This window comes from Triturus cristatus, chromosome 10 (genome assembly GCF_964204655.1).
Source record: "Triturus cristatus chromosome 10, aTriCri1.1, whole genome shotgun sequence".
NCBI classification, from domain to species: Eukaryota; Metazoa; Chordata; class Amphibia; order Caudata; family Salamandridae; genus Triturus; species Triturus cristatus.
The window spans coordinates 121,387,429-121,411,414 of NC_140593.1; the positions used below are offsets into that span (position 1 = coordinate 121,387,429).

At 42.9% G+C, this 23,986-nt stretch overlaps 1 protein-coding gene across 1 annotated transcript in view; it reads right to left on the minus strand.

The window, feature by feature from the left end:
- The window catches only part of CMTM6 (CKLF like MARVEL transmembrane domain containing 6), an 87,090-nt gene that overhangs the window by 17,054 nt on the left and 46,050 nt on the right, over nt 1-23,986 (minus strand). Inside the window, exon 3 of the mRNA XM_085630581.1 lies at nt 3,073-3,171. Within this exon, the coding sequence (XP_085486707.1) occupies nt 3,073-3,171 (99 nt within the window). The remainder of the gene's footprint in view (nt 1-3,072; nt 3,172-23,986) is intronic.

Here is a 23,986-nt window from a genome sequence, read left to right on the forward strand (position 1 = left end):
TGAAAGCTTGAGCCATTGCGCCGATGCGCTCATCCTCCGGGTAGGATGCCAATGTCACAATGGACAAATCTTGCCAAGCAGTAGTGCTTGGACGGGTGCAGGCCTTCATGTTCTCCAGTATCAGCATCAGGATCTGGTTCTGGATTCTTGAGTGAGGACTCCTGCAGAAAAGATGCCTGGGGGACACATTAAAAAGGAGCCTCATCCATTCGAGGGGCTTCCGTTTGGTCCACAGGTGCTGGGATCTGTGCAGTGAGTGCTGAAAACTGACGGGGAAGGACTGGAGAAGTCCAGGCAAATCCTGCACTTAGATCAGAGGGATGCTAGGACACCTGAGGCAGCTCCAGATACTGCAGACGATTATCCAACTAATCAGATAAGTGAGCCACCAAGGAATGTATTTGCCTGGCGATCAGAGAATCCAGAAGCGACTAAAGAAGACGAGCTGTCAGTACAGGGTCAGACCCTGGTGGGGTCCAGAGACTCCACTGAGTAGTCCTACATGAGGACTTGCACTTCTAAAATCTGGAACAGCCGAGAAGATGACAGGGTGACATCCAGGGCACCTTCTGAGCTGGAACACACTCCCTACTAAGTTAATACTGGTGTCTGACATGAGGGATGGACTCAGCGTGGGACAGTTTCTATAAGTGTCTCTACTTATTTCTGCACTTCTTCCTTATCAACGAAGAGTTGCGAGACAGATCTCTTCACCTTTGTTCTTGTTCCTTGTAGTCTTCCCCTTCTCAAGTGCCCCTCCATTAAGCAGGAGCAGGGCTCAACTGCAGACTTGGAAGAGGAGTTAGAGGATGAAAGAGTCTTGCAAGATGGGGACTGCCAGAGAGGAAACGGGTAGCAGGAACTGGGCTCCATACCCCAGCGCACACTCCAGACTCACTTGAGCAAACTACGGGCCTAATTTATATTTCGGCGGACAGGATACTCCATCACAAACGTGACCTATCCCGTTTGCCATATTGCAAGTGCTATTTGACACAATGAACTGGTAAAAAGGCATACAGGATATAACTTATCTTTGTGATGAACTATCCAGCCTACCTAAATGTAAATCAGGGCCTATGTCTCCTAATTTGCAGCCAAGCAGCAAGGCTTACTCAACATCTTTGCTTAATGCACGTCACTTTGAAATTTGCACAGCACTTCAGACCACTGGTGCAGACCCTAACCACTATTCTGATGACTTGTCAAGGGCTGGGGGGGCTCTCTAACTATGCCTTTGCAGTCTGGGTGCAGCACCTAATATGCATTATTGATGCAGAGGAGAGTAAAGCATATAGAGCTGTGCTTGATCATACAAACCATGATCAGCAAGACTTCACAGTAGCGTGAATTTGGGACAGCGTATAGGATGAGTGTATGTTGAGAAGTGATCTTGGTTGGGTGGCAGGTGCAAGGGCTTAGTGACAGCCAGGTCTATTCAGCTAAAAATGAATCCTGGTGCTTAGGGAGGTTTTTTATTCTTGTTTGAAGAATGTTTCACAGCTTTGCTGCTTACACCACAAATGGGGTCGCCACCAATGCAGATCTTTCAGAACCTTAGAAAATCCAGGGGTAGGGCCAGACAAATTCCTTAAGGCTCTTTACTGTGTGTTAGGTTCAAAGTACATGTTGCAGGAAGGTCAATACCACACCACGGAAGCGTCAGTGAGCAAAGCAGACTGCATTGAAGAAGACTTATATTGCAGCAGGAAGCCAGTAAAGAAATAGAAATTTTGGGTTCCGACGATCATGAGTTCTTAGATGTAGACGTTGCCTGGTTTCGGTGTTCTGGAGGTGTACAATGACAGGTACTCCTAGGCACGACCCACTGATGTAATCGAAGCAGAAAAGGACTGAAGCAATGGAGGCCTGTACTGTGGGGGATTCTCAGGTGAGGTAGAATTTGGCAAAAAGCTCCTAAGGTGAAGGAGGATATGGTCACTGCATTTATTGTGGGTAAGAGGGAAAGGGTGGAGTCTATGATTTCCCCCAAGTTCATTACTTTGATGGCAGGAATGGGTGGATATCCTGAAGTTGGTGCCGGAACCAGCTTCCACAACTGAGCACTTCTCTTTTGGAACAGAGCTCACGAAGATTGCATGGCATTCAATGGAGTATTGCAAAGTGGCAAGGCACAAGTGTATCGGACTCCAGATGATCTGGGTGTCATTACCATCGCTGTTCCTGTTGAAGTTGAAAGACTAGCATCATGACAGCGCCGGAGAGGAAATATGCTCTAATCGCCCTCAACGTACGACAAGAAAACTCCAGAGAAAGATCCCCAGAAACAATTCTGAGGTCTGTCACAGTATGGCATGAATCCCATCAGATTTGGACTGATACAGAGTATCTTCCTTCTCTTGTCAAGATGTTGCTTCAGGAATCCTTGGATGAAAGAAGCATGAAAGGAGCTGGTGGATCTAAGGGTTTCAATCAGATGACTCCCAGTGACATGGGACAGGGGCTTGGCGAGGCACTGAAAACCAGTCCTACAGGGAGATGACAGAGATGTTTGAGGAATGTGTTGTCTGTTTGCTGGTCTTAAGTGGAGTCTAGCTGTGTGCCTCTGGACAGACAGAAGTATTGATTTGGATATCTGCGGGTGTGTGCGAAGGGCAGTGTAGGGTAAGTTAAAGTTCATGGAGAGAAATGAGAGGGCGGTTGATGAGGTGGTGAATGCAAGCTTTGATGGGCTGGTTGATCACATAGTTTATAAGAGGTGCACAATTAAAGTAAAAACACTAGTTTGTTCCACAGTGACCACTATTAAGCTGCTTTCATCCATTCACTCAATCACTCATTCATTCCACCAGGCAACTCTCACCATCCAGCTGCCCAAATAATTCACAAGGGGACTTCCCCCTACATGTGTGTAAAACAATCATGCATATAGTGTTTGCTCTATATCCTTTAATGCAGTGCCTGCGCGCCTTACCTCCAGCTCTTAGACTGAGGGCGCGGTTATCTCACAACCATGCTGTAAGAAGCAAATACTTCAGGAATCCAAAGGACACATTTGTGGTTGGTGCTTATAAATGGTGCCATGGATTGCGAACACTGTTCAATACTTACAACAGAAACGTTTTCAAGCGTTGTGCGGTAGTTGTCAGCAGCGAATATAATAGAAGCCAGTAGGAACAAACCTCCAACAATTACAGTGAAATAGGAGTCCTGGTAGGGAAATAGAGAAAATCAAAGGAAGAAACATTCAACTACAAATATATAAACCAAGCAACAGAGCAAACTAACAACTATTCCAAGTGATCTAGAGGTACAATCAAAGTGGGTCACGAGCCAAAATCTTCAAAGTCTTTCAGTGTAGGAGCTCAGTTTTTCTTTAAATAGATACTTTCACGTGCTAGATTTTAATTTGTCTGACAAACAACTGGCAAACGTGTAAGATTTTAACTTATCTGATAAAGACCTGGCATACGTAATTAGTGTTAGGAAATTGCAATCCACTTAGGTTCACAGCTCTCTACACTGACCACCCGATTTCTGTTCCTGACAAACATTTTATTTCTAATGTGTTTAAACAGGCCAATAACAGGCCAGTCATGTTTTAGACTGAGGGTAGGATGGTAGGTGAGAGTGTATAGGATTCACAATTCGGTGGTAGTAATGTATAACAACTTTGTGATGAAGTATTGAGAGAAGCTTGCGAGTGAAGAAGGTACCCAAGGAACGTTGGATTAACCATTTTTGCTGTTGTTAGTTCTTCATGCTTTGTGTTTTTACTTTGAAGGGGGATATAATTGTTGTGATGTTAGGTTTGTTGGTATTGGATGTTAGGTTTGTTATTTTTGTGAATCATGTTGTCTTTGTCCTTGTTATTGCCATCTGTTTGTGCTTGATCGAGGATGATTGTTCCAGTGTTTGGTATGTTTCTTCTATTGTGTTGTATGTAGTTTAAAAAGAGGGGAGATGTGTGGTATAGTTGTACCTATGGGAATGTAGGCCGGTGACCCACTAATGACGTGTGCATGCTAGAAGGGAACGTGAAGAGCGGTAACCATTGTTTCCTTCACTGCGCCAGGTCTGATCTTTAGGCTATCCGTAAGAGATACATTTATATACAATCGATCTGAAGGCGATCAAATTCAGTGATTATCCTGAAAATCTGTAGTAACTATGGCTCTACTGGACCAATGTTGGGCAACCCAGTTATTAAACTAGGGGTGGCACGCCCCTTTCAGTGATGGTGAAAATGGAGCCGGCTCTGCTTGGAGTGACAAGATGGTCCCCAGGAACCTATACATGTAGCAGGAGTCATACAGATAAACCTAATATGCAGGTTAAGTTCATCAGCCGGAAGCTACGGGGCCTGAGTAAAAATATTAAAAGTAGCAGGGTATTTATTGTAGTGTCTAGAGGGGGGTGAGGACACCATTTTTGTGCTCCCAGAAACTTCTCTTCTTCATCCTCTGACCTAGAGATTGTCTGACTGGGTAAGGATACTACTGGTAGTTAGCTTCTTGGGCCTCAAATTTCAGTTGTCATATACAACAGGTGAATATTTGATATTGGGAGGGAAAAGTCTGAATGTTACACTTGGTCATCGATTATTATTCACCAAGCTTGTATGACAACATGCAGAATAAACGTCATATATTACAGGACTCATTTACAAGTCCTGTCACATAATACATTTACTATATCAGAATGGTGATTTTATCACTATTCTGGACATAAAATTGGAGAGATCTTTTTCATATCTTTGCAGATGCATAGACGTCTCTTCCTATTAGTTTGCACAATTTTCCAGTACACAGATGTGGCTAGATTGTTTAATGTATGAGGATGCTGACATGGTACCAATACACGGAACTACTCTTCCATGCAAGGTGACTGCACTCATGTTGATCACTGGTTGATATTACAATTGGCAACATAGTGGGCCGCATTAATTGCTATTTTTCCCCAGACACAGGGCAAGGCGCGAGCCGGGGGCAGCGCGAGCTGTGACATCACAGTGAGTCCACGCGCAGGAGGCACAAGGACAGATTACTACACACTCAGACCACCAGCCAATAGTTTCATGCTAAAGATTTCACGTATTGTGTTTGCTATCAGTTTCTGGAGATTTAAAAGTGATGTCCTAACAGACAGTGCTTAGAGCAGATTGTAGTAAGTTGAATACTACACAGATATGAGAGTAGTAAGTGCTCATATTAATGAGGTCTGGGCCCCTCACTTGCGCTGATCTCTGAGGCCTTCAAGATTTATATAGTGGAGTGGCCTTGATGACTGAGTTGAAGGAAGAGCTATTTGGAAGAAACATGTTTAAAGGGTCCATCCGGTGAGTGATGTCACAATAGGTCTCTAAACCTCAGCTGACATCATCACACAAAGGATCATTCTGGGATGCCTGCTGTTGGTCACTGTTATAGATGCAGGACTGGGTGAAGAGAATAGTTATTTTCTTTACACTGGATGGTCTCTTTAAAAACTGGTGGGACAACAATAAAACACGAATGATCCCAGAGTTAAGGATGGGATCCAACAAGAGCTGGCGGATTTCTGAATAACAGAAGGTGCAAAGGATCAATTCCTGGACACAATGGCATCGGCAAAGTGAAAAGACTGATAGGGATCTAGCCTCGCTGGATAGGGGCATCAAAATGATGTTTCTAACTTCGGGCTAAGGCAAAACTTTTTCACTCTTTGTTTATGAATTTTCCATACATGCAAGAATATTTAAATATGATCATAGTAACTTTAAACATTTAGACAACAACGCTTTTAAGTGGGTTATATCCTCTGAAGATAGAAGTAAGTTTGAATACTGTGTAAACGGGGTGAATTAGGGAGGGGTGGACATATACAATTTCATTTGAGCTGTACAGATATTATATAGGAGAACATATTATGACTTGCAACGTTCAGTAATATTCCCCATGATTGTAAAAAAGCTCAGAAAATATCTGGATTACATCAGAGTAGCATGGATTCATGGTATCACTGCGAGGCACTTTTGAAGTTGATATCAGTAAAGATTTTGCTGCGGCAATTAGGGAATTTGCTGGCAGTAAGGCCCTAGACACAGATGGCCTTACTGAAGAATTCCTTAAAGATCACTCACAGATTCTAGCTCCGTCCTCTGTTGGAAGTTGCCCTGGAGACTGGGTGACTGCCTCTCACATGCACAGAAACATTAACATGGTTCTTCTTATGTCAAAGAAGCAAAGTCGGAATGCTCTTACTTATAGCTACAATCGGTCTTTAATTCTGAGAAGCAGATCCAAACTGATTACACATCTCTTACAGCCTGCTTGGTCCCAAGGACAAGGCAGAGTTCATTCAACCTTCACACCACTATTTCAATAACTGTACCAGATGTACCCCATATTACAAAAAAGTAGGATACCGGGACCAAACACATCATTCTGCTTTTGTTTACATTTATCTGGATCCATTAGTTTTGCAATAAACTCCTATCTCATTGAGGGAGGATCCATGTATTGGAGGCTGATGTCGGGGAAGAGAATAACTGACTAATAGTAATCACATTATCATCCACCGTGGGGCGGGCCATCACTTTAGCATTACAATCACCACTGATGATAGTTAGATAAATCTCCGTTTCATTCTCATGGAGGCTCATCATACCATCCAGTCTTGCTAAGATACTTTTCTTGTCCAAAGAAGGGGAGGAGTAAATATAAACTTGAAATAGGCAATAAGGTCCAACCGTGGTGGTGATGTTGTCAATTTTCCAAATAGTCAATGTATTTTGCTATGATCGTATCTCCTGTGGTGTACCATTCTCCAGAGATCACTGTTATAAGGCCATGTAATCATACAACGGTCAAAAGTATTGGCCTTGCTCATGGTCTTAGTTACTTTTACCAACATTGAGCAAAACTTCAGAGACACGTGTACAACAACCACTACTGTCACATTCTTTTATATTTAGCAAAGGAACAGGTCTCTAGTCACGCCTTCCCTTTCCCTGCCAAGGCAAAGCTTAGATTGCTTGAAAATTTATTTTTCTTGGTTTACTAATTAACCAGGCTTTAGACGTCCGCGGAGTACAACATAATTCTTAGTGGTCACTGAGCATGTTGTATGTGGGTGAGGTGACAATCTGGTTACTCTTTAACTACTCATTGACGCGTGAGGCCTAAAGCAGTCAACTATCATGAGCAGGCGAGACTGTAATAAAGTGCTGGGACTAGAAACACAGATGGCAAAATAATAAATGAAAATGAACACAAGTGGAAGATGCTTGATTTATGTCAAATACTGAATTTGACAAAATAAAAAATAGGGGCTCCCCATTAAGAACTGTTGGGTGTGGGGACAAGTTGAGAAATCAAAAGAAACAATGCCCCAATTGCCCACTACTAAAAAAAACCTTTTTAACATTGTGGAACTTGTACATCCCTTTTGCAACAGTGTTGTTCATTTTTAATCATATTCATCATTGCTTCAGAACACTGTCTCGTACCTTCTTAATATGTATGCTCTGGGAAATCATTTCAAATCAACTGCATTCAAAATCTGATTCTCAACACCCAAGTACCACTTATATAGTGTTATGTATGACAGTTACATCATAGTCTTACTACAAACAAAGTATTAAAGTAGGGATCATTTGTGTGTCCTTGTTAAAGTGAACTATAAGGTCAAGCAGGAATTTAATTTCTTCTGAGGGTGCTGTGGCCCACAGTTACTGTTATTAATCCATCATTCAGTGACCACCCCAGAATTACTTCAATCATAATCTATATGCACTCCCCACTTTACTTCGATGATGTGAGTTAAGAAAAATAAGGGAAGTGGTGAGGCCTGCATCAGGACTTGCATCCTCTTAAATACACCATCCTTTCATGTACATAAAATGGTATATAATCAATAGAGGCTTCCACTTTGATTTTAGATGTGTACTAGTCATAGTCACACTCGCATTTCATGGCCATCAATTATGTCATCTTTAAAGTGGAATTTCCTATAAAGAGAATACATACAGGGCGGTTAAACATCATTTGTGGTTACTATTGTGTGATATACAAGTTACCAGCCACCACTGCTTACTATTCCTCTCCCCTTTAGTAGTAAGTTTCTCATTCTCCAGCCACTCCACCGTCCCTCCCACATTAACTAATAAAATGAAGTTGTACATGTGCAGAGATCTCCGCACACAGAAGACAGGAGAGGCGGCAGTGTAGACCTCTGCACACAGGCTTGTGAATAGTATTTCTTAGTAAATTTCTAGTACTACTAAACGTACTACAAAATGCACTTTGTGAATCGGATCCATGATAATGAACATCCTTACTCCAGTTATTGGGTTATGATGTCAACCAAGCCACTTGTCATTATTGCTTTCTAACTCTAAAAGTACCAAACTGCTTGGGAACCTTTCAAATGTAATATTGGATGCAACCTTGTTGTGCATAAGGTGAGGTAAACTAGGAGGATAGGATGGCTAACGGGAAGTTTAGAAAGGACATGTACCTACCCACAACAAAAGACTAACCCCCTTCTTATTCGCAAACTGCACTTCAATAGTTACTGCAGCTAACATGCGTTTACTTTGCGAGTAGGTCTGACTTAAGGATGAAGAGTGCCATTCGTGTCACTGATGGGTTTAGGTAGTAAATAAGTCATCATACATACACTGTCACTCATCTTTGAACTCATGCATCCATTCATCCATCCACCCAATGCCCATTCTTGCATTTTAATCAAACACAATCTCAATAAAAAACACACACTCAACAATATATGCAGGATAAATTAAAAGACCCTAAACCCTTGACAACTATAGTAATTGAGCAATACCAAAGGGGATGATGGACGGAGTGTTGAACATTGCAAGCACACACCCCCAGTCAAATGATCTGGGTTTAATCCATCATCATTCTTTAGCTCACTCCGCCACCCCAGTTCAGACATGGCCATATGCAAATCAGTCTGACCCTGTGCCTCATAGGAACAGTCCAACCCGAACTGCCAAGCCATGTCTTCCCTGGACCGGAAACAAGCATCCTAAGACCGGTTTCGGGTTCATAACCCTCATCAGCCAGGTGATCTTGAATCCAGTGGCAAGGTGAGCAAGGGACCCACGTCTGGGCATACCCTGCCAAGTTAGGACGAACAAAGCAATACCAAAGGGGCTGATGGACGGAGTGTCGAATATTGCAAGCACCCACCCAGTCTGACCCTGTACCTCACGGGAACAGTCCAGCCCGAACTGCCAAGCCATGTCTTCCCTGGACTGGAAACAAGCATCCTGGGACCGGTTTCGGGTTCATAACCCTCATCAGCCAGGCGATCTTGAATCCAGTGGCAAGGTGAGCGTCTGGGCATACCCTGCCCACTTAGGGCAAACAAAGCAATACCAAAGGGGATGATGGACGGAGTGTTGAACATTGCAAGCACTCACCCCCAGTCAAATGATCTGAGTTTAATCCATCATCATTCTTTAGCTCACTCCGCCACCCCAGTTCAGACATGGCCATATGCAATTCAGTCTGACCCTGTGCCTCATGGGAACAGTCCAGCCCAAACTGCCAAACCATGACTTCCCTGGACGGTAAACAAGCATCCTCGGACCGGTTTCGGGTTCATAACCCTCATCAGCCAGGCTATCTTGAATCCAGTGGCAAAGTGAGCAGGGGACCCACGTCTGGGCATACCCTGCCAACTTAGGGCGAACAAAGCAATACCAAAGGGGATGATGGATGGAGTGTTGAACATTGCAAGCACTCACCCCCAGTCAAATGATCTGGGTTTAATCCATCATCATTCTTTAGCTCACTCCGCCACCCCAGTTCAGACATGGCCATATGCAATTCAGTCTGACCCTGTGCCTCATGGGAACAGTCCAGCCCGAACTGCCAAACCATGCCTTCCCTGGACCGGAAACAAGCATCCTGGGACCGGTTTCGGGTTCATAACCCTCATCAGCCAGGCTATCTTGAATCCAGTGGCAAAGTGAGCAAGAGACCCACGTCTGGGCATACCCTGTCAACTTAGGGCAAACAAAGCAATACCAAAGGGGATGATGGACGGAGTGTTGAACATTGCAAGCACTCACCCCCAGTCAAATGATCTGGGTTTAATCCATCATCATTCTTTAGCTCACTCCGCCACCCCAGTTCAGACATGGCCATATGCAAATCAGTCTTGACCCTGTGCCTCATGGGAACAGTCCAGCCCGAACTGCCAAGTCAGGTCCTCCCTGGACTGGAAACAAGCATCCTAGGACCGGTTTCGGGGTTTCACCCCTCTTCAGCCAGGATAGCTTGATTCCATGGAGAGCACGAGACCCACGTCTGGGCATACCTGTATCACTCGGGGTAACAAATGTAAAAACAACAGTTGATGGACAGAATGCAAAACAATGTCATACATTCACCCCAGTAAAGATATATGGGCCTAAATTCATCGTTTTTTTGCTCACCATGCCATTCCAGTTTGAACCCAGCCATATGCAAATCAGTCTTGACCCTGTGGCTATTGGGAACAGTCCAGCCCGAACTGCCAAGCCAGGTCCTCCCTGGACTGGAAACAAGCATCCTAGGACCTGTTTCGGGGTTTCACCCCTCTTCAGCCAGGATAGCTTGATTCCAGTGGTATGGAGAGCGCGGGACCCACGTCTGGGCATACCTGTCCCACTCGGGGTAACAAATGTAAAAACAACAGTTGATGGACAGAATGCAGAACAATGTCATAAATTCACCCCAGTACAGAGATCTGGGCCTAAATCCATCGATCAAATCCTCAACTCAGTAGACAACTTTTGGGGGGAACCTAAGCCTTCCCTCGGTGCTACTCTGAAAGTCTTTTTTTTGGAGTTCACATATGGTTCAGCGACAGCTGCGCTGTCAAGACAGATCTAAAAATGCTTGTGGATTACTGTGGCTTTGGGCATCTCATATGGGTCTCAAACAACCGACTACACTCTGAAGTCTTACGCTAATGATGGAAAGAGAATGGGCTCTGGGCTGGTAGCAGCGGAAAAAAACGTAGTCTATTTAGACACCTTAAAAGTGCCATGTGCCTGTAACCGAAAGTTCAAGCTCCATCCCGATGTAAGCTTGATACTTTATTCCTGCTTTTGAGGCTTCCCTATACAGCCATATTTAAGCTGGCTCACGCCTCTGCATAAACAAACAAAATATTTGCAGCTGTGTGGAGAGGAAGCACTCTTTCCTGTAGAAGTAAGCAACTTTTGCCCAATCAAAACCTGTACTCCTGTCCACCATCAAGTGGGCGGAGCCAGATTCCTTCTCTGTAGTACTCCTGGTAGCTCTTTATTAAGTTGCTCAAATAAGGTCTAACGGCAGCTGTACTATTAAGCAAGACCTGAATAGCAGGGGCAGTGCGTCCATTAGGGCGCTGGGGCATTGCCCCACAAGCCGCCCGCGCCCGCAGCTCCCTCGGCGTCTCTGAACTTAAGTAAACTTTCAGTTTACTTAAGTTCAGAGACGCCGAGGGAGAACTGACAATCATATCAGTCAGCATGACGTCAGACCGCTCACCCCCTTCAGAGTCTGAAGGGGGTGGGCGGTCCGACGTCATGTTGACTGACATGATTGTCAGACCAGGGGCAGCAGGCAGCACCACAAGTGCGCATGACTGGGGAAGGTCGGCAAATTTTTCCGCCGTGCCCAGTCATGCGCACTAGTGTCTGCACAGGCTGGCGCATGCCCATTAAGAGAGCGAGGGTTGAGCAAAGGCTCAAACCTCGGTCTCCTAATGGGCAGGTGGGCGGAGAGTAACCGTGCCCTATGTCAATCCTGGCGCTGCTGGCAGCCCCAGGATTGGCTGAGAGTGGTTGCTACCCACTTGCCAGCAGTGATGCAGCTGTTCCGTTCCTGTAGGCGCCAACGGACCAGAGGCGGCGCGGACCTGCTCATGTAGGATTTTTTTATTTATTTTAAAACTCCCCCCCGCCCCGCGAGCCACGACTGGACTGCTCACATGGTGGCAAAACAGGGAACACCGAATTGATTCGATGAGTGCTTTTATCCGATTCTCCAAAACCAGCATGCTCGGACCTGGGAGGAGGCGTGGAGAAACTGACGCCGACATTTGGGTTCACCCCGGCTGGCCCTAAGATTTCCTGAGGGAATGAGCATCCTGCTGGCAAATTCTTTCCACAAACACACTGAAAGGCAGCCGCGAGGAAGGTGTCTTCAGCTCTGGTATGAGAGCGCGAAACTGGCAATGGTTTACCGCTTTTGCCACATCTTTTCCCTCCATCTTTGGCACGCGCCCTCCAGATCAGACTAATGGCGCTGCAATTGAGTCTTCAACATGTTGCAGCACAAACTCACTGCAACATATTGTCAAACAAACCGGTTCTTGAGAAGGCAAAATATTGACGTTCATGCGGGGAATGGAGTAGATATTCTTAGTTAAGTGGTACACTATTTCTCAGGTCTGATTTACAACCATGTGGAAAACGGACCATTACGTTTCTTACTATATAAATGTATGTTTGAGGACTGAAGCAGCGCATGGTCTCATGTTCTGTGAAGAAACAATCTGCGCCATATTTAACACTGTAACATTTTGTTAGCAGACAGACACCTTTTGGCTAGTTGAGAATTTCGTCTGTTTTTCGCTGTAGCTGTTTCTGCAGTTAATATGTTTTCCCCCATTACCTTTCCCAAATGTCAGTTTGTAGTGTATTACTGCGAGTTCCTGGCATGATGACCTGCAGACAATGTTCAACGTCCACGTGTTTTTACCACCTCAGTATTCTTAGTAAATTTGATTGTCTCCAGCCTCTTAACCTCAGTCCCCACCTGGTGCCCACTGTCCCCTTGATTTTTCCGATGGTCTCCAGTTTCAAGGAGTGCGCACGCCGTTTACAGTCTTAATGAACCAGAAAGACGTAAGAATACCCCTCCCCCATTTCCTTCCCTCCCTCCTCCCCCGCTGATATTTCGATGAATTAGGCTGAGCTAAGATCTTGATTTAACTTTCAGTCAGGACCAAAACGATGTCCCTTGGTTCAAACTTTTACATTTCTAATACGGATATAATTAGTACCATTAACTTAAGCGATAATAACAGCTATGACAATGCCGTGAAAGTAACTATATGGTTCTAAGCTCTGTGAACCAAGAAAGGAAAAAAAATCAAGGCCCCTATTTATTTAATTAATATTTTAGTTTCTCTTTATTTTCTGCTATGTCTCTGCTTCTTTGCCTTTGTGTGTCTACTGCTGGTCGTGTGATCAATTTGTTTCTATGTCCTCTCTCCCTCTGTCTCATTCTCCCCCATACGTTTGCCTGTTTGACTTGTGCCCTGTCTCTCACTTTTTGTAGTTTGTTCTTTGTCTTTCTTGCGTTGTGTTACATTAGTGATATTTGTATTGCGTATATTCTGCCATTCGATTGGTCTCGTACCATTCTGGCCGTCCAGACAACTTTCCAGGTTTTTAGGTTTCCTATCATAAAGCAGAGTCTAATCGTCACGTGGTGGATGATATGTTACACACAGTGTTCTCTCATCAAGTTTTCGGTAAGGAGGTTGTGCCTTATTAATTGAGCTATGGGTGAATGATTCTGGCATCTGATTAGCCAACGGCTTATACACCTTCGGAACACGTTATTTCCCCCACGTGTTATTCCCCATTATGCTGAAAATAAATTGTAATGCCTCAATTTATTTTCAGGGATACTGAACAGAATCAAACATTCCCCACACCTAAATCTGGAGAAATCGTAATTATGCAACAGGTGTATCTGATCTGTGTTGGACATGTGCTCGAGGCTCTGCCCAATGCGTTCTATTGGATGTGTGTGGCATATCATGGAGGGAGGTGCTCTTGTGAGCCACTTGGCATAGTTGAGGATTCCTGGGCTGTATTGAATGTATAAAAGGTGTTCTGTCCAATGTATGGTGTGGTATGCTTTTTGTTCCTCTCCCTTCCCTCTCTTTGTTCTTTTATAATTTTGCTCCCCTCAAAGCTCTTTCTCAGTTTGCCCTCTCCCTTACGCCTCATTTATTATCACCTTTCTCTGTGCTTCTTATCTTTCTCTACACCCATGCACTATGCTTCTCTCTGTGTACCTTGTTCTCCTATCTCTCTATACTGTCTTTCGAATCACATCCACCTGCTTTCCTTTCTTTACTGCTTTTCTTCTCTCTCTCTTCCTCCACATTCTAGTCAAGCTCCTCTTGTCCGACCTTCGCCATCTGTTGCCTCTTTCCTCTTCTACCTTATTAGTCTATCACCTCCTCTCTCTCTCTCTCTTCGTACTCCTCACCATGCAAATCATCTTTCTCAACACGCCTTCCCTGTCTTTTCAATCCTCCTCCTTTTATAGCCATCTCTTTTATAGTCATCTCCCAATGAGATGTCATTGGGAGATTCAGACATCTCCCAATGGTCACTATCCCATACCTTTCCATGTCTGACTCTCTTTTACCTTAGCCTCAACCATCTATCCCATGTTTAGATCTAGCATGATGTCACAGCTGTCTCCAACACCTAGTGTGGCAGTTCTTTAACATTTGACCACTCTTTTTTCAAAATTTTCTCGGGGGGAGAACCCCCCAAACCCCGCTTAGGTTGTTCGGGCTCGCTCGCTGCGGTGCAGTATGAACATCATTTTACGCCTCACCACTTTCAAATGTCACCAGCCGCCACTGCTGAATAGTATCCAAAACAGCAGTAAATGTACTAGATCTCAGGCCTGAAGTAAGTTCAGCAGCACCCGTGGGTCACTCATAAGTATGCAGCACCTTCCCATAGCATATAATGGATGTAGGGGTTTAAAATAAAACCCATTGGAACTAATGTTAAAATTAATTAAATTACTTAAACGATTCAAAAATATAAATACATTTTATTTAATGTTTTAAATACATTGTCTATAAATAAAACTTAATTATTGTATTGTACATTTGTTTAGATTTCAAAAGTAAATTAACATTAATATTTAATAAATGTAGATACTTTTTACATTAGGTGGCAATTGTTTGTTTAATTTCGGTTTTAGAAATTTTGTATTTTAATATACTCAAAAATAATTAAAACATTGATTTAAACTTAAGTGAAGTTATTAATGCTGTAACATTTTTATTAAGTTCTAGATCTATCAGGCAAACAATTGGAAAAAAAATTATTTCTTTCAAATTTTTTAAATAGTTTAATAACATTTTCCCTCCACTTTACATAGGGAAATCTCCATCCCGGCTGCAGGAGACTCTGCTAAATGTGTTGAATGTCAAATATGGGCTTAAAGCCACTACTAGTAGAAACTATACAGTCATAATGAATGTTCTTACTGACTCCACCCCTATTTCTGGGGTGGGGAGAGAGGAAATGTAAGTATACACTTTTGAGTAACTTTACACTCATAAATGGTGATTAGCCAAAATTAGTAACATTACTAAAAAGTGCAATAGTACATTTACTTGTACTAAATCTACATGTGTAGATTTACATTTGTGAATAGGACACCATGTCTACAGAAATGTTTTATTTATAGTATTTGCAGAACATAGCATCTTCTGATGTAAACACTTTCACTATGGATTCATATCCCTGTGCGGTTTCTTTAAATTATGATATTTCCTGAGCAGAAAAGACTGACTTTTTTCTTTCTTTGCCCACCACGTAAGCAGGAATGTTTGTTGTTAAATTTAGGATACAGAGGTAAAGCCTCAACTCCCAGGTTAAATGTAATTTTTGGTTCAAGTAAATTTCTCATGTGAGATGATGAGCAAGTGCTCCGGGGGGAAGGGATAATGGTTTCCTTACATACCGCAAATGGTGATTTTTCAGTACTTTATATTTTTTGTATCACAGCTTCCCATTTGCTTAAGTTATTTAATGGGAATTTCTATGCTTTTTATAACAAACGTTATTTTCTCTTCCCTGTGAAGCACACTTCCAGCTTACATTTCTTCTCTCTTTCCATCCCTGCACAAAGTCACACCCTGACAAACAGGGAGACAAGGACAATGAACCCCCTTCACCGTACCATTATTCACAGATAAAATGTCAGACAACACACAATTATCACCAAAACCGCTCCGCTTTAGACCACCCACCTTTCCCAACACACAGAGAGCAACACAAACATTGCACACCATCTTCATCTAAAGAGTCCATCACAATTCATCACACTACCAGAAATATGCCAACACAGAATACAACACTGAAAGTACAGACCTGTTTCCAAGGAAACACTCTCCATTACTCTTTTCAACCACGTCATGGTTTCAAACTGTTCAGGGTCCTTGCAATCACCCTTTCCAAACATTCATGGGTGCTATATATTTTTTTTTAAGAGTTTAGGTGCTCTCATATTTCATTAACGAACCCTTTACAATTAGCTCAAAAAACAAACTCTCTTCCTTACTACCAACAACCTTACAAATGGCTACCAAACCTGCCCCCTTTCAACCATTAGGTTGGCATAGAGTCTGGTCACCTTCCGCCACTCATCAACAAGCCATAGGCACACAACCTTGACCCTTCAGCAAACACATTATCGATTCCACCAACTAACTAGACAACACCACATCCAAACACATGACCAAGTTATGTGATATGCACATACTAAATATACTGTAATATATTTCTGTATTTTCTACTCAAGATATTATATCAAAAGCAACAAAGAACATCCACAGGACAAACAAGCATTTGCAATGCAAAAGGTCTCGCATTTACACGTGTTTAAGCTATTGGCATTGTAAATGACAATGCCTTTTATTTATGTTTTTTAAACGAAAACAAAAATAAAAGGCATTTTTATTTGCAATGTCAATTGCTCAAACTTGCGTGAAAGCGAGACCTATTGCATTGCATATGCTTGTTTTTTATAGTTACATCATAATGTAACCAACAGGGGCGTGATGCTGTATGTCGAACGCAATGTTTGCAGGTTGCGGCTTGTGATCCTTACACTGTTGGGAATACAGACAGTGCAATGTAACCAACAGAGGCACAGAATGGAGTGAGGAAGGAGTGGGTGGGAAGGAAAGAGGGACCGGAGGTGGATTTAAAGTGTTTTGCGGGTTGCAGCTTGATATGTTAACACTGTTTGTAATAGTCACATTACAATGTAACCAACACAGTAGCAGAATAAAGGGAGGAAGGAGTGGGTTTCAGGGAAAGAGCGAGCGGAGGTGGTTTTAAAGTATGTGCGGGAAGCTGGTGTAAGTCACCGCATGAGATACATAAGAATAGGTCGTAAGGGCAAATACACGGGGCAAGAGTGCATTAGTAGATGGGCAGTATGACGGTGCGGGATAATGCTGTGCGCAAGATTATTGCGGTACCAGAGTGCGAAGATAAATAACTGTGTGCAGCAACTTGTAATTGTGGGTGGGAGGGGTCCGACAGGGGAAGGGGAAAAAAAGCAAGGAGCAAACGGTTGTGTGGGTATAAGCCCTGCAAATTGTCGTGGGAGGTAGTGAAGAGTTGTTCAGTGCATATGTGTGGGCTATAGAAAGCATGAAAAGCAAAATTAATGCCTGATGGTTGAAGTAAATATGACGCAACCGATTATCATGTGGGTAGGAGTACTTTGCGGATCCCTGTTTGAAGGAAGTTTTGATAATAAAAAAGCAAGCGTGTTGATGTTTTTTTGGGAAAGATGGGGAGGTGCGTGCTAAATATGAGGCTCCGAGTTTGTCTTGTGCACAGTTTATAAAGTAGTCTATAAAGCTGTACTAGAGTACAATTGCCTGTAAGTATGCAAATTAATAAAGGGCAAAATTAAATGTGCAGAAGCCGATTAAATGCGGGTAGTGATACTGTGTGGAAGTACGTTTATCCCCGGATAGCGGCTTAAGACTGCTACAGCAATTGTTTTTCCCATACGACCTTTTGATCAGCAGTAGATAATGTCAAAGGAGGGCCAACACGGGGGGAAGGTAAAAAGAAGCGAACGAGGAACTGATTCATGCGGCAAGGTGCTGGCAGATGGTGCGAAAGATAAACTTTAGAAAAAAGTGTATGAAGCAGCCGAATAGGCCTGTTGAGCATGTGTTTAAAGCGACTGTTTATATTCGCCTTGACGTGTGACTAGCAGCAATTGAGTGGAGGGAGATGGGCCTGGGCCGAGGAGAGCGGCCGCGAAAGTTAATTGTGAGAGAGAGGGGGAGCAGGAGGTGAGCAGCCTTCTCTTTTTCGAAGCACATACTCATGCTTGTGGGCGAGCCCCTGCTCGCTCCCGCAAGGTGGATGTCGCCACAAGCACGAGCACATGAACGCTGCGTAGGCGAGACCTAAAAAAGACTATATAGTTTTGTGTAAGTTACACAGATAACTTTTCATATGAAAGATTTTATATTAAAAAAAAAGAATGCATCAGTACTATACTACAAACTTGCACTAAAAACTTGACACTGAAAGACACTAGGCTCTTGTTACAACTTTGTCATGTTTCATCAACACCTTTGCTCATGCTCCTGCTAGGAATGTACAATGTAGGTGATGGAGCAGGTAGTGCAACATTTTGTATACCTCCTCTAGTTTGCATGAAAATATTAATTAACTAATGTACTTACTCTGATGTATTAATGGTGTGCACTGAAATATTAATATTAATCAGCACCTACATAAATACACGCGGGAACTTGCATCTTGCATGGCCAAATAACTCCAATGATTAACCTAAGTACGCATACTAATAATTAGTATTTGTTTTAATTAGATATTGCATGATCTATGTTGCTTTTGTGTCGTTTGCATCGAGATAGAGGATCGAAAAGGTGAATATAATGCTTTCAATGGTGCTATATGCTAGGTAATTACTAATACAAAAAAGGGATTAGTAAGGGGATAACATTAGAATCATCATTTCTTTGAATTAATTATTCTTTTGTGTTTGTTTTGCTTAAGTTGACATCTGCGGCCGAAAGCAAATGGCGGCCGAGCACATATTCCGAAGTGGCCACCGACTCGTGATGCGCGAATTGCATTGCGCATGCCCCAGATACTACCGTGAACTTCCAAGCGACCCTTATACATCGTGTCCCTGGTCAAGGATGCTCACTAGGCAGTCGGCCAAAAGACGGAAAACAAAGAAAACCTACATTAGACCAGAACAAGCTGCAACTAATGTTTGAAGTATGACCTCATGGTTAGGACTGAACTGGTTCTTAAGAACAGGACATCGGATGGTCCCAACTAGCCAATCACCACTGTTCTTGCCCCTAAAAATGTATCTTGTTAACCTGAAAATGGCTATAAAAGTAGTAGAATAGAGAGGGTGGGGTTGTTCTTCTTGTTCTACTGCTGTTGCTGCTACTGCTGGCTACACGGTTCACCGCTCCTGAATCTTTGAGGGTCTGGATGCTGCCTGATCGTCTGATGACTGCAGATTTTATCAACTCCACAGGCAACGATAGATGCTTGCATGTCTCTGGTCCTAAGCCGATCTTTGGGACTGTAAACGTGCCGAGCAGAGAACTTTGAACTCTGAGCTTTGGCCTGCTATATTTGTGCGATTGATGACAAAACTCGGTTATTAAGAGCCAATGAAATAGAGAAGCCCCAGATAGCCAGATTAGGTAAATATGATGTTCTGAAATTTAATTTAATTGATCTAGAAAATTCTAAATTTAATGAAACAAATGCAACTATACATGAATTTAGATAAACCAATATTGATTAACAAAATAGGAGTTTGTGATTTTTCATTAAAATTAATAATAGATTCTGAATCTTAAACGTGTTTTAGCTGGTTCTAAAATCATCATCAACCAATCCAACTAAATTTGGTCCATCGACCAGGTGGGTGGAGTGCCTTGATGTTTAAGATTAGGGATCTATAAGTGAGAAATATAAATGTATATTTGTAAGATAGTTTTTCTTTCCCTATAGGTTACAAGGTACTTCCCGCATGTACAGCACTTGAACCCCTCATCCCTCCTGTGTGCAGACTCGTGAATGGTAATGTGTGAGTGTTGGTGTTATGGGCCCCACCAATGGCTGCGTGTATGAATGAATAAGTGTAACGAAGGGTCTGCGACGCAGGGAGGATATCGGTGTGTGTTATTCCCCGGTTGTCATCTGGCCTTGCGCTGGATCATAGGCTAGTGAGAGTTCTCTTGGAAGCACAAGCTGAGTTGATGGTGAGGTGGCTATTTGTCAGGGGTCGGTTCTGGCTACTTAAAAAACTACCTTTAAACCACATCTCCTGAGTGACATCTTCTTAAAATTGACCATGAGGATGGGATCCGCTGACCTGGGACACTCAGTGGCTGATTAATCGTTTGGTTCTCAGTCCCAGAAGAACAGCAACCCTGATTTCATCTTGGAAATATATTTGGTGATTTTCACCTTACCAGGATTGCTGGTGAAGTGTTCGGCAGCCTCATGGACAGTGTGGCAATTACTGGAAAGAAAGCGGTGCATTTTTACGCAGATTGACTGGCTGAAAGGCTAATTGTTACAGGTAAGTGTGCGTAGGCCCCTTAGTGATTCGTGTGAGTCCCTGCCTGCATAAGTATACCAAGCTGCTGCTGATCTGGCTTGGGCTTGTGACTCTTGGAAGTTCTCTGTTAGTGAGTTTATCCACATTAGGATACAAAGGTCCCAGCGTGTGTGCGACAGGCACACGTTTCCAAGAGACTCACAGGTTGGCAGGGGGCGAGGACCGCACCAGCTAACGGGAGCATAATCGAGCCTCCGCTGGTGTGGGCTTGAGCAGAAGCATCAAGTATCTTGCGTGTACCATTGCAGGAAATTGGGACATTAAGAAGGTCGTGGGAGTCAGCTGACTCTAGTAAAAGCAACAAGGACTGTGACTGGAGGATCAGCACGGTCGGGGCTGAAACGCTAACTGGAAGAGTGGTTCGGCCCGAGCTGAAACGCTAACTGTTGTTGTCGAGGAGTGTATTTTAAGGCTAATTTTTATTGACAGCTCGGTCAGAGCTGGAATGCTAACTGTTTCTGCCAAATTGTGTATTCTAATGCTCATTCCAGAATGACATAATTTACTAATTTAGAGATGAAATGCTAACTTTCTCTTGCTAAGAACTGTATAACTGAGTTGAAAACTTTCTAATCTGTGTATGAAATCAGTACCAGGAACTGCTTGAGACACTATTGCATAGGATAGCATATAGGTATTGTTTTGCACATGATAATTTGCTGGCATATTTGTGCATAACTGTGCTTGTAGGTAGGAAATTTGAAATTTTACAAATTTAGAACTTACAAATAGTTTTAAGCAGCATTACTTGTACATAGTAAGTGTCTGCAATTTACACTTACCTGCACATAAAAAGCAGACACAAATTAGGTTTAATTTTGAACACTACTTGCACATATGAAGTATAATGGCTGTGCAATCTATACCTGCAAGACTGGAAAGATACGTTTGAAACATATTTGGATGCCATAGATATATTTGTCGCAAAAAATAAACTAGCCATAATAGAACATACCTTAGACGTGGACCGGAGAAGAGTCCTTAACATATTACCAATCCCTATGAATGGGAATAGAAATGTGGATGCAGGTTCTGATGCAGATGATGTCTCGGAGAATGAATTTTTAAATGCTTTCAAAGAATTAGAGGAGAACTATGGCAAGAAAATAAGTATTTTGGTAGAGAGGCACAAATTGTTTTCGCAAGCTCAAATGCAAGGGAAAATAACTGAACAGTATTAAGGAGACTGGCCATATCATGTAGGTTCAGAGACTTACGTGATGAGATAATAAGGGATCTGTTGATCAAAATAACGTATAATTCAAAAATCCAAGAAAAATCATTAGACCTGAAAGATCCCTGATTGGAGAAAACAATACACATCGCGAGGCGTATGGAGAATACTTTCCGTTACATTACGGAATTGAGTAGTAATGCATCTAAAGAAAGGGTGGAACAGATTGCATCTACTGATGTAAATACCCTGCAAAAATCCACACGTAAGGCTGGGAGTGTAACTGTTGACAAAGGTGCAGTGCAAACAAACGAGACTGATAAGAGAAGGGCATGCTGTAGATGTGGAGAAACGGAGTGTGAAACATACTGCGGAGGCGAGTAATTGTCCTGCTTCTAAAGTCAAATGTTTCAGATGCAAGAAAATGGGGCACTTCATAGTATGTGAAATGGCTGGTAATTCCAATACCAAAAGTAGAGTTAATCTGGTTAATTAGGGTGAGATGTGGCAGGGTGTGCATGATGCAAACACGGATGATGATGCTGTTGAGGTGATGCTAGTGTGTGGTGTGGTATCACAAAGCAACACTATAACCAGTGGGGCATTCCGTCCTCCAAGGTGGACTGTTAAAGTGAACATCATGGAGGTGCAAGTTTGGGCGGACTCATGTTTACCATTTACTTTGATGGACAAATCTGTATGGGAGTACATAGGCAAGCTTGATCTCTGTCCCAATGATGAAGGGGTATTGTAGAAGTAAACTGCAGCTGGTGGGATATTTCACAGCAGAATTGGAATTCCAAGGTAGGAAGGCAAAGGGTAAGTTTTATGTGGTCGAAAAAGGGAGAGCCTTTCTGGGATGGAAAGAGCAGGGAGCTTTGGGAATGATATTAAATCCCAGCCATCCTGACCAGGTGTTGCTTACAGTACAGAGAAATGTGAGTAGATGCAGCTCTTTATTACCACATTTATTTGTTGAGAATTTGAATTGCTTGAAGAAATTCGAGCATAAAATAATACTAAAATGTGATATGGTGCTTAAGGTGCATAAAGTTCAATATGTTCCATTTGCCTTGCAAGAACAGTTAAAGGGTGAATTGAAGCGGTTGTGAGACAATGGTGTGATTGAGCCATTCGTAGCTTCTGAATGGGAGAGCTCCATTGTCTTAGCCAAGAAAACCAATGGTAAGATTTGCATGTGTGTGGATCTCAGGTACCTAAATGAGAATATATGTTTAGATGGGCATCCCCTTCCCCGGATAAATAAGATGTTGATGCCTGTGAAAGGTACCAAGTGCTTCACTAACAAAGAATCTATTGAGTGCCTATCAATGGGTGCAGTTACATCCAGAGTCCAGACATCTCAAGTCCTTTGTAACTTCAGAGGGAGTGTACCAATTCATTTCATGCCGTTTGGACTTGCCTCTGCAACTGCAGTCTTCCAGAGGATCATGCAGGGCATATTGCAGGGCATGTCGAATGAGCTGTTTTTCAAGGACAATGTATTGATGTGGGGTGAAGACAAGGAACAGCATGATAGGGAATTGATGGAAGTTTTGGAGAAATTGGAACAGGCAGGTCTCACCATAGGATTGGACAAGTGCATGTTTGGAATGGAGGAGGTTGAATATTTGGACCATGCTCTGACGTATGAAGGATTCAAACCCAAGTTTAGCTTGGTCGAGGCTATCAAGAAAGCACCATCTCCTCAAGATAAGGAGCAGTTTGACACTGTAAAGGATTCTATTGCAAAGGTAGCGGTTTTGAAACCTTTCCATCCTGATGATGAAGCAATCAGTGTAACAGATGAGAGTAACTTTGGACTAGGGGCAGTGTTGATGCAGCTGCATGATGGGCGTGAGAAGGTAGTAGCATTTGCTTCTCAAATGCTCAAAGGTGCTGAAAGCATGTGCTACACCACAAAAAAAGAGGCACTGGCTTGTTGGTTGTGTATACAACATTTCAGAACCTTTGTGTGGGAATGAGATTTGAATTGCGCACAGACCGCAAGCCATTGATTGAGTTGTTTTCCATAAATGGGGCTAATAGAGTCTCACCGCATATTTCCAAGTGGATATATCGGCTTCAAGAATTCATGTTTTCCATCAAGTACAAGCAGCGGCCAAAAAATATCAATGCTGGTTGCTTGTCAAAGTTACCTTTGGTTGGGAAGGAAGGCTTCGAGGATGATGAGTGGGTGGTGGCAGAAATAGCTGAGGTGTGAAAAGGTGCCATCAGCGAGGATGAATGTAGGCAGGCAGTGTCTGGAGATGGGGAGTTAGGATTCTCAATGAAGGCATTGTCATCTGAAAAGCGTTGGAAAGCATTAGAGGAATTAAATGACGTCAAGAAAGTGTGGAATGAGTTGTCAGTCTTAAAGGGAATG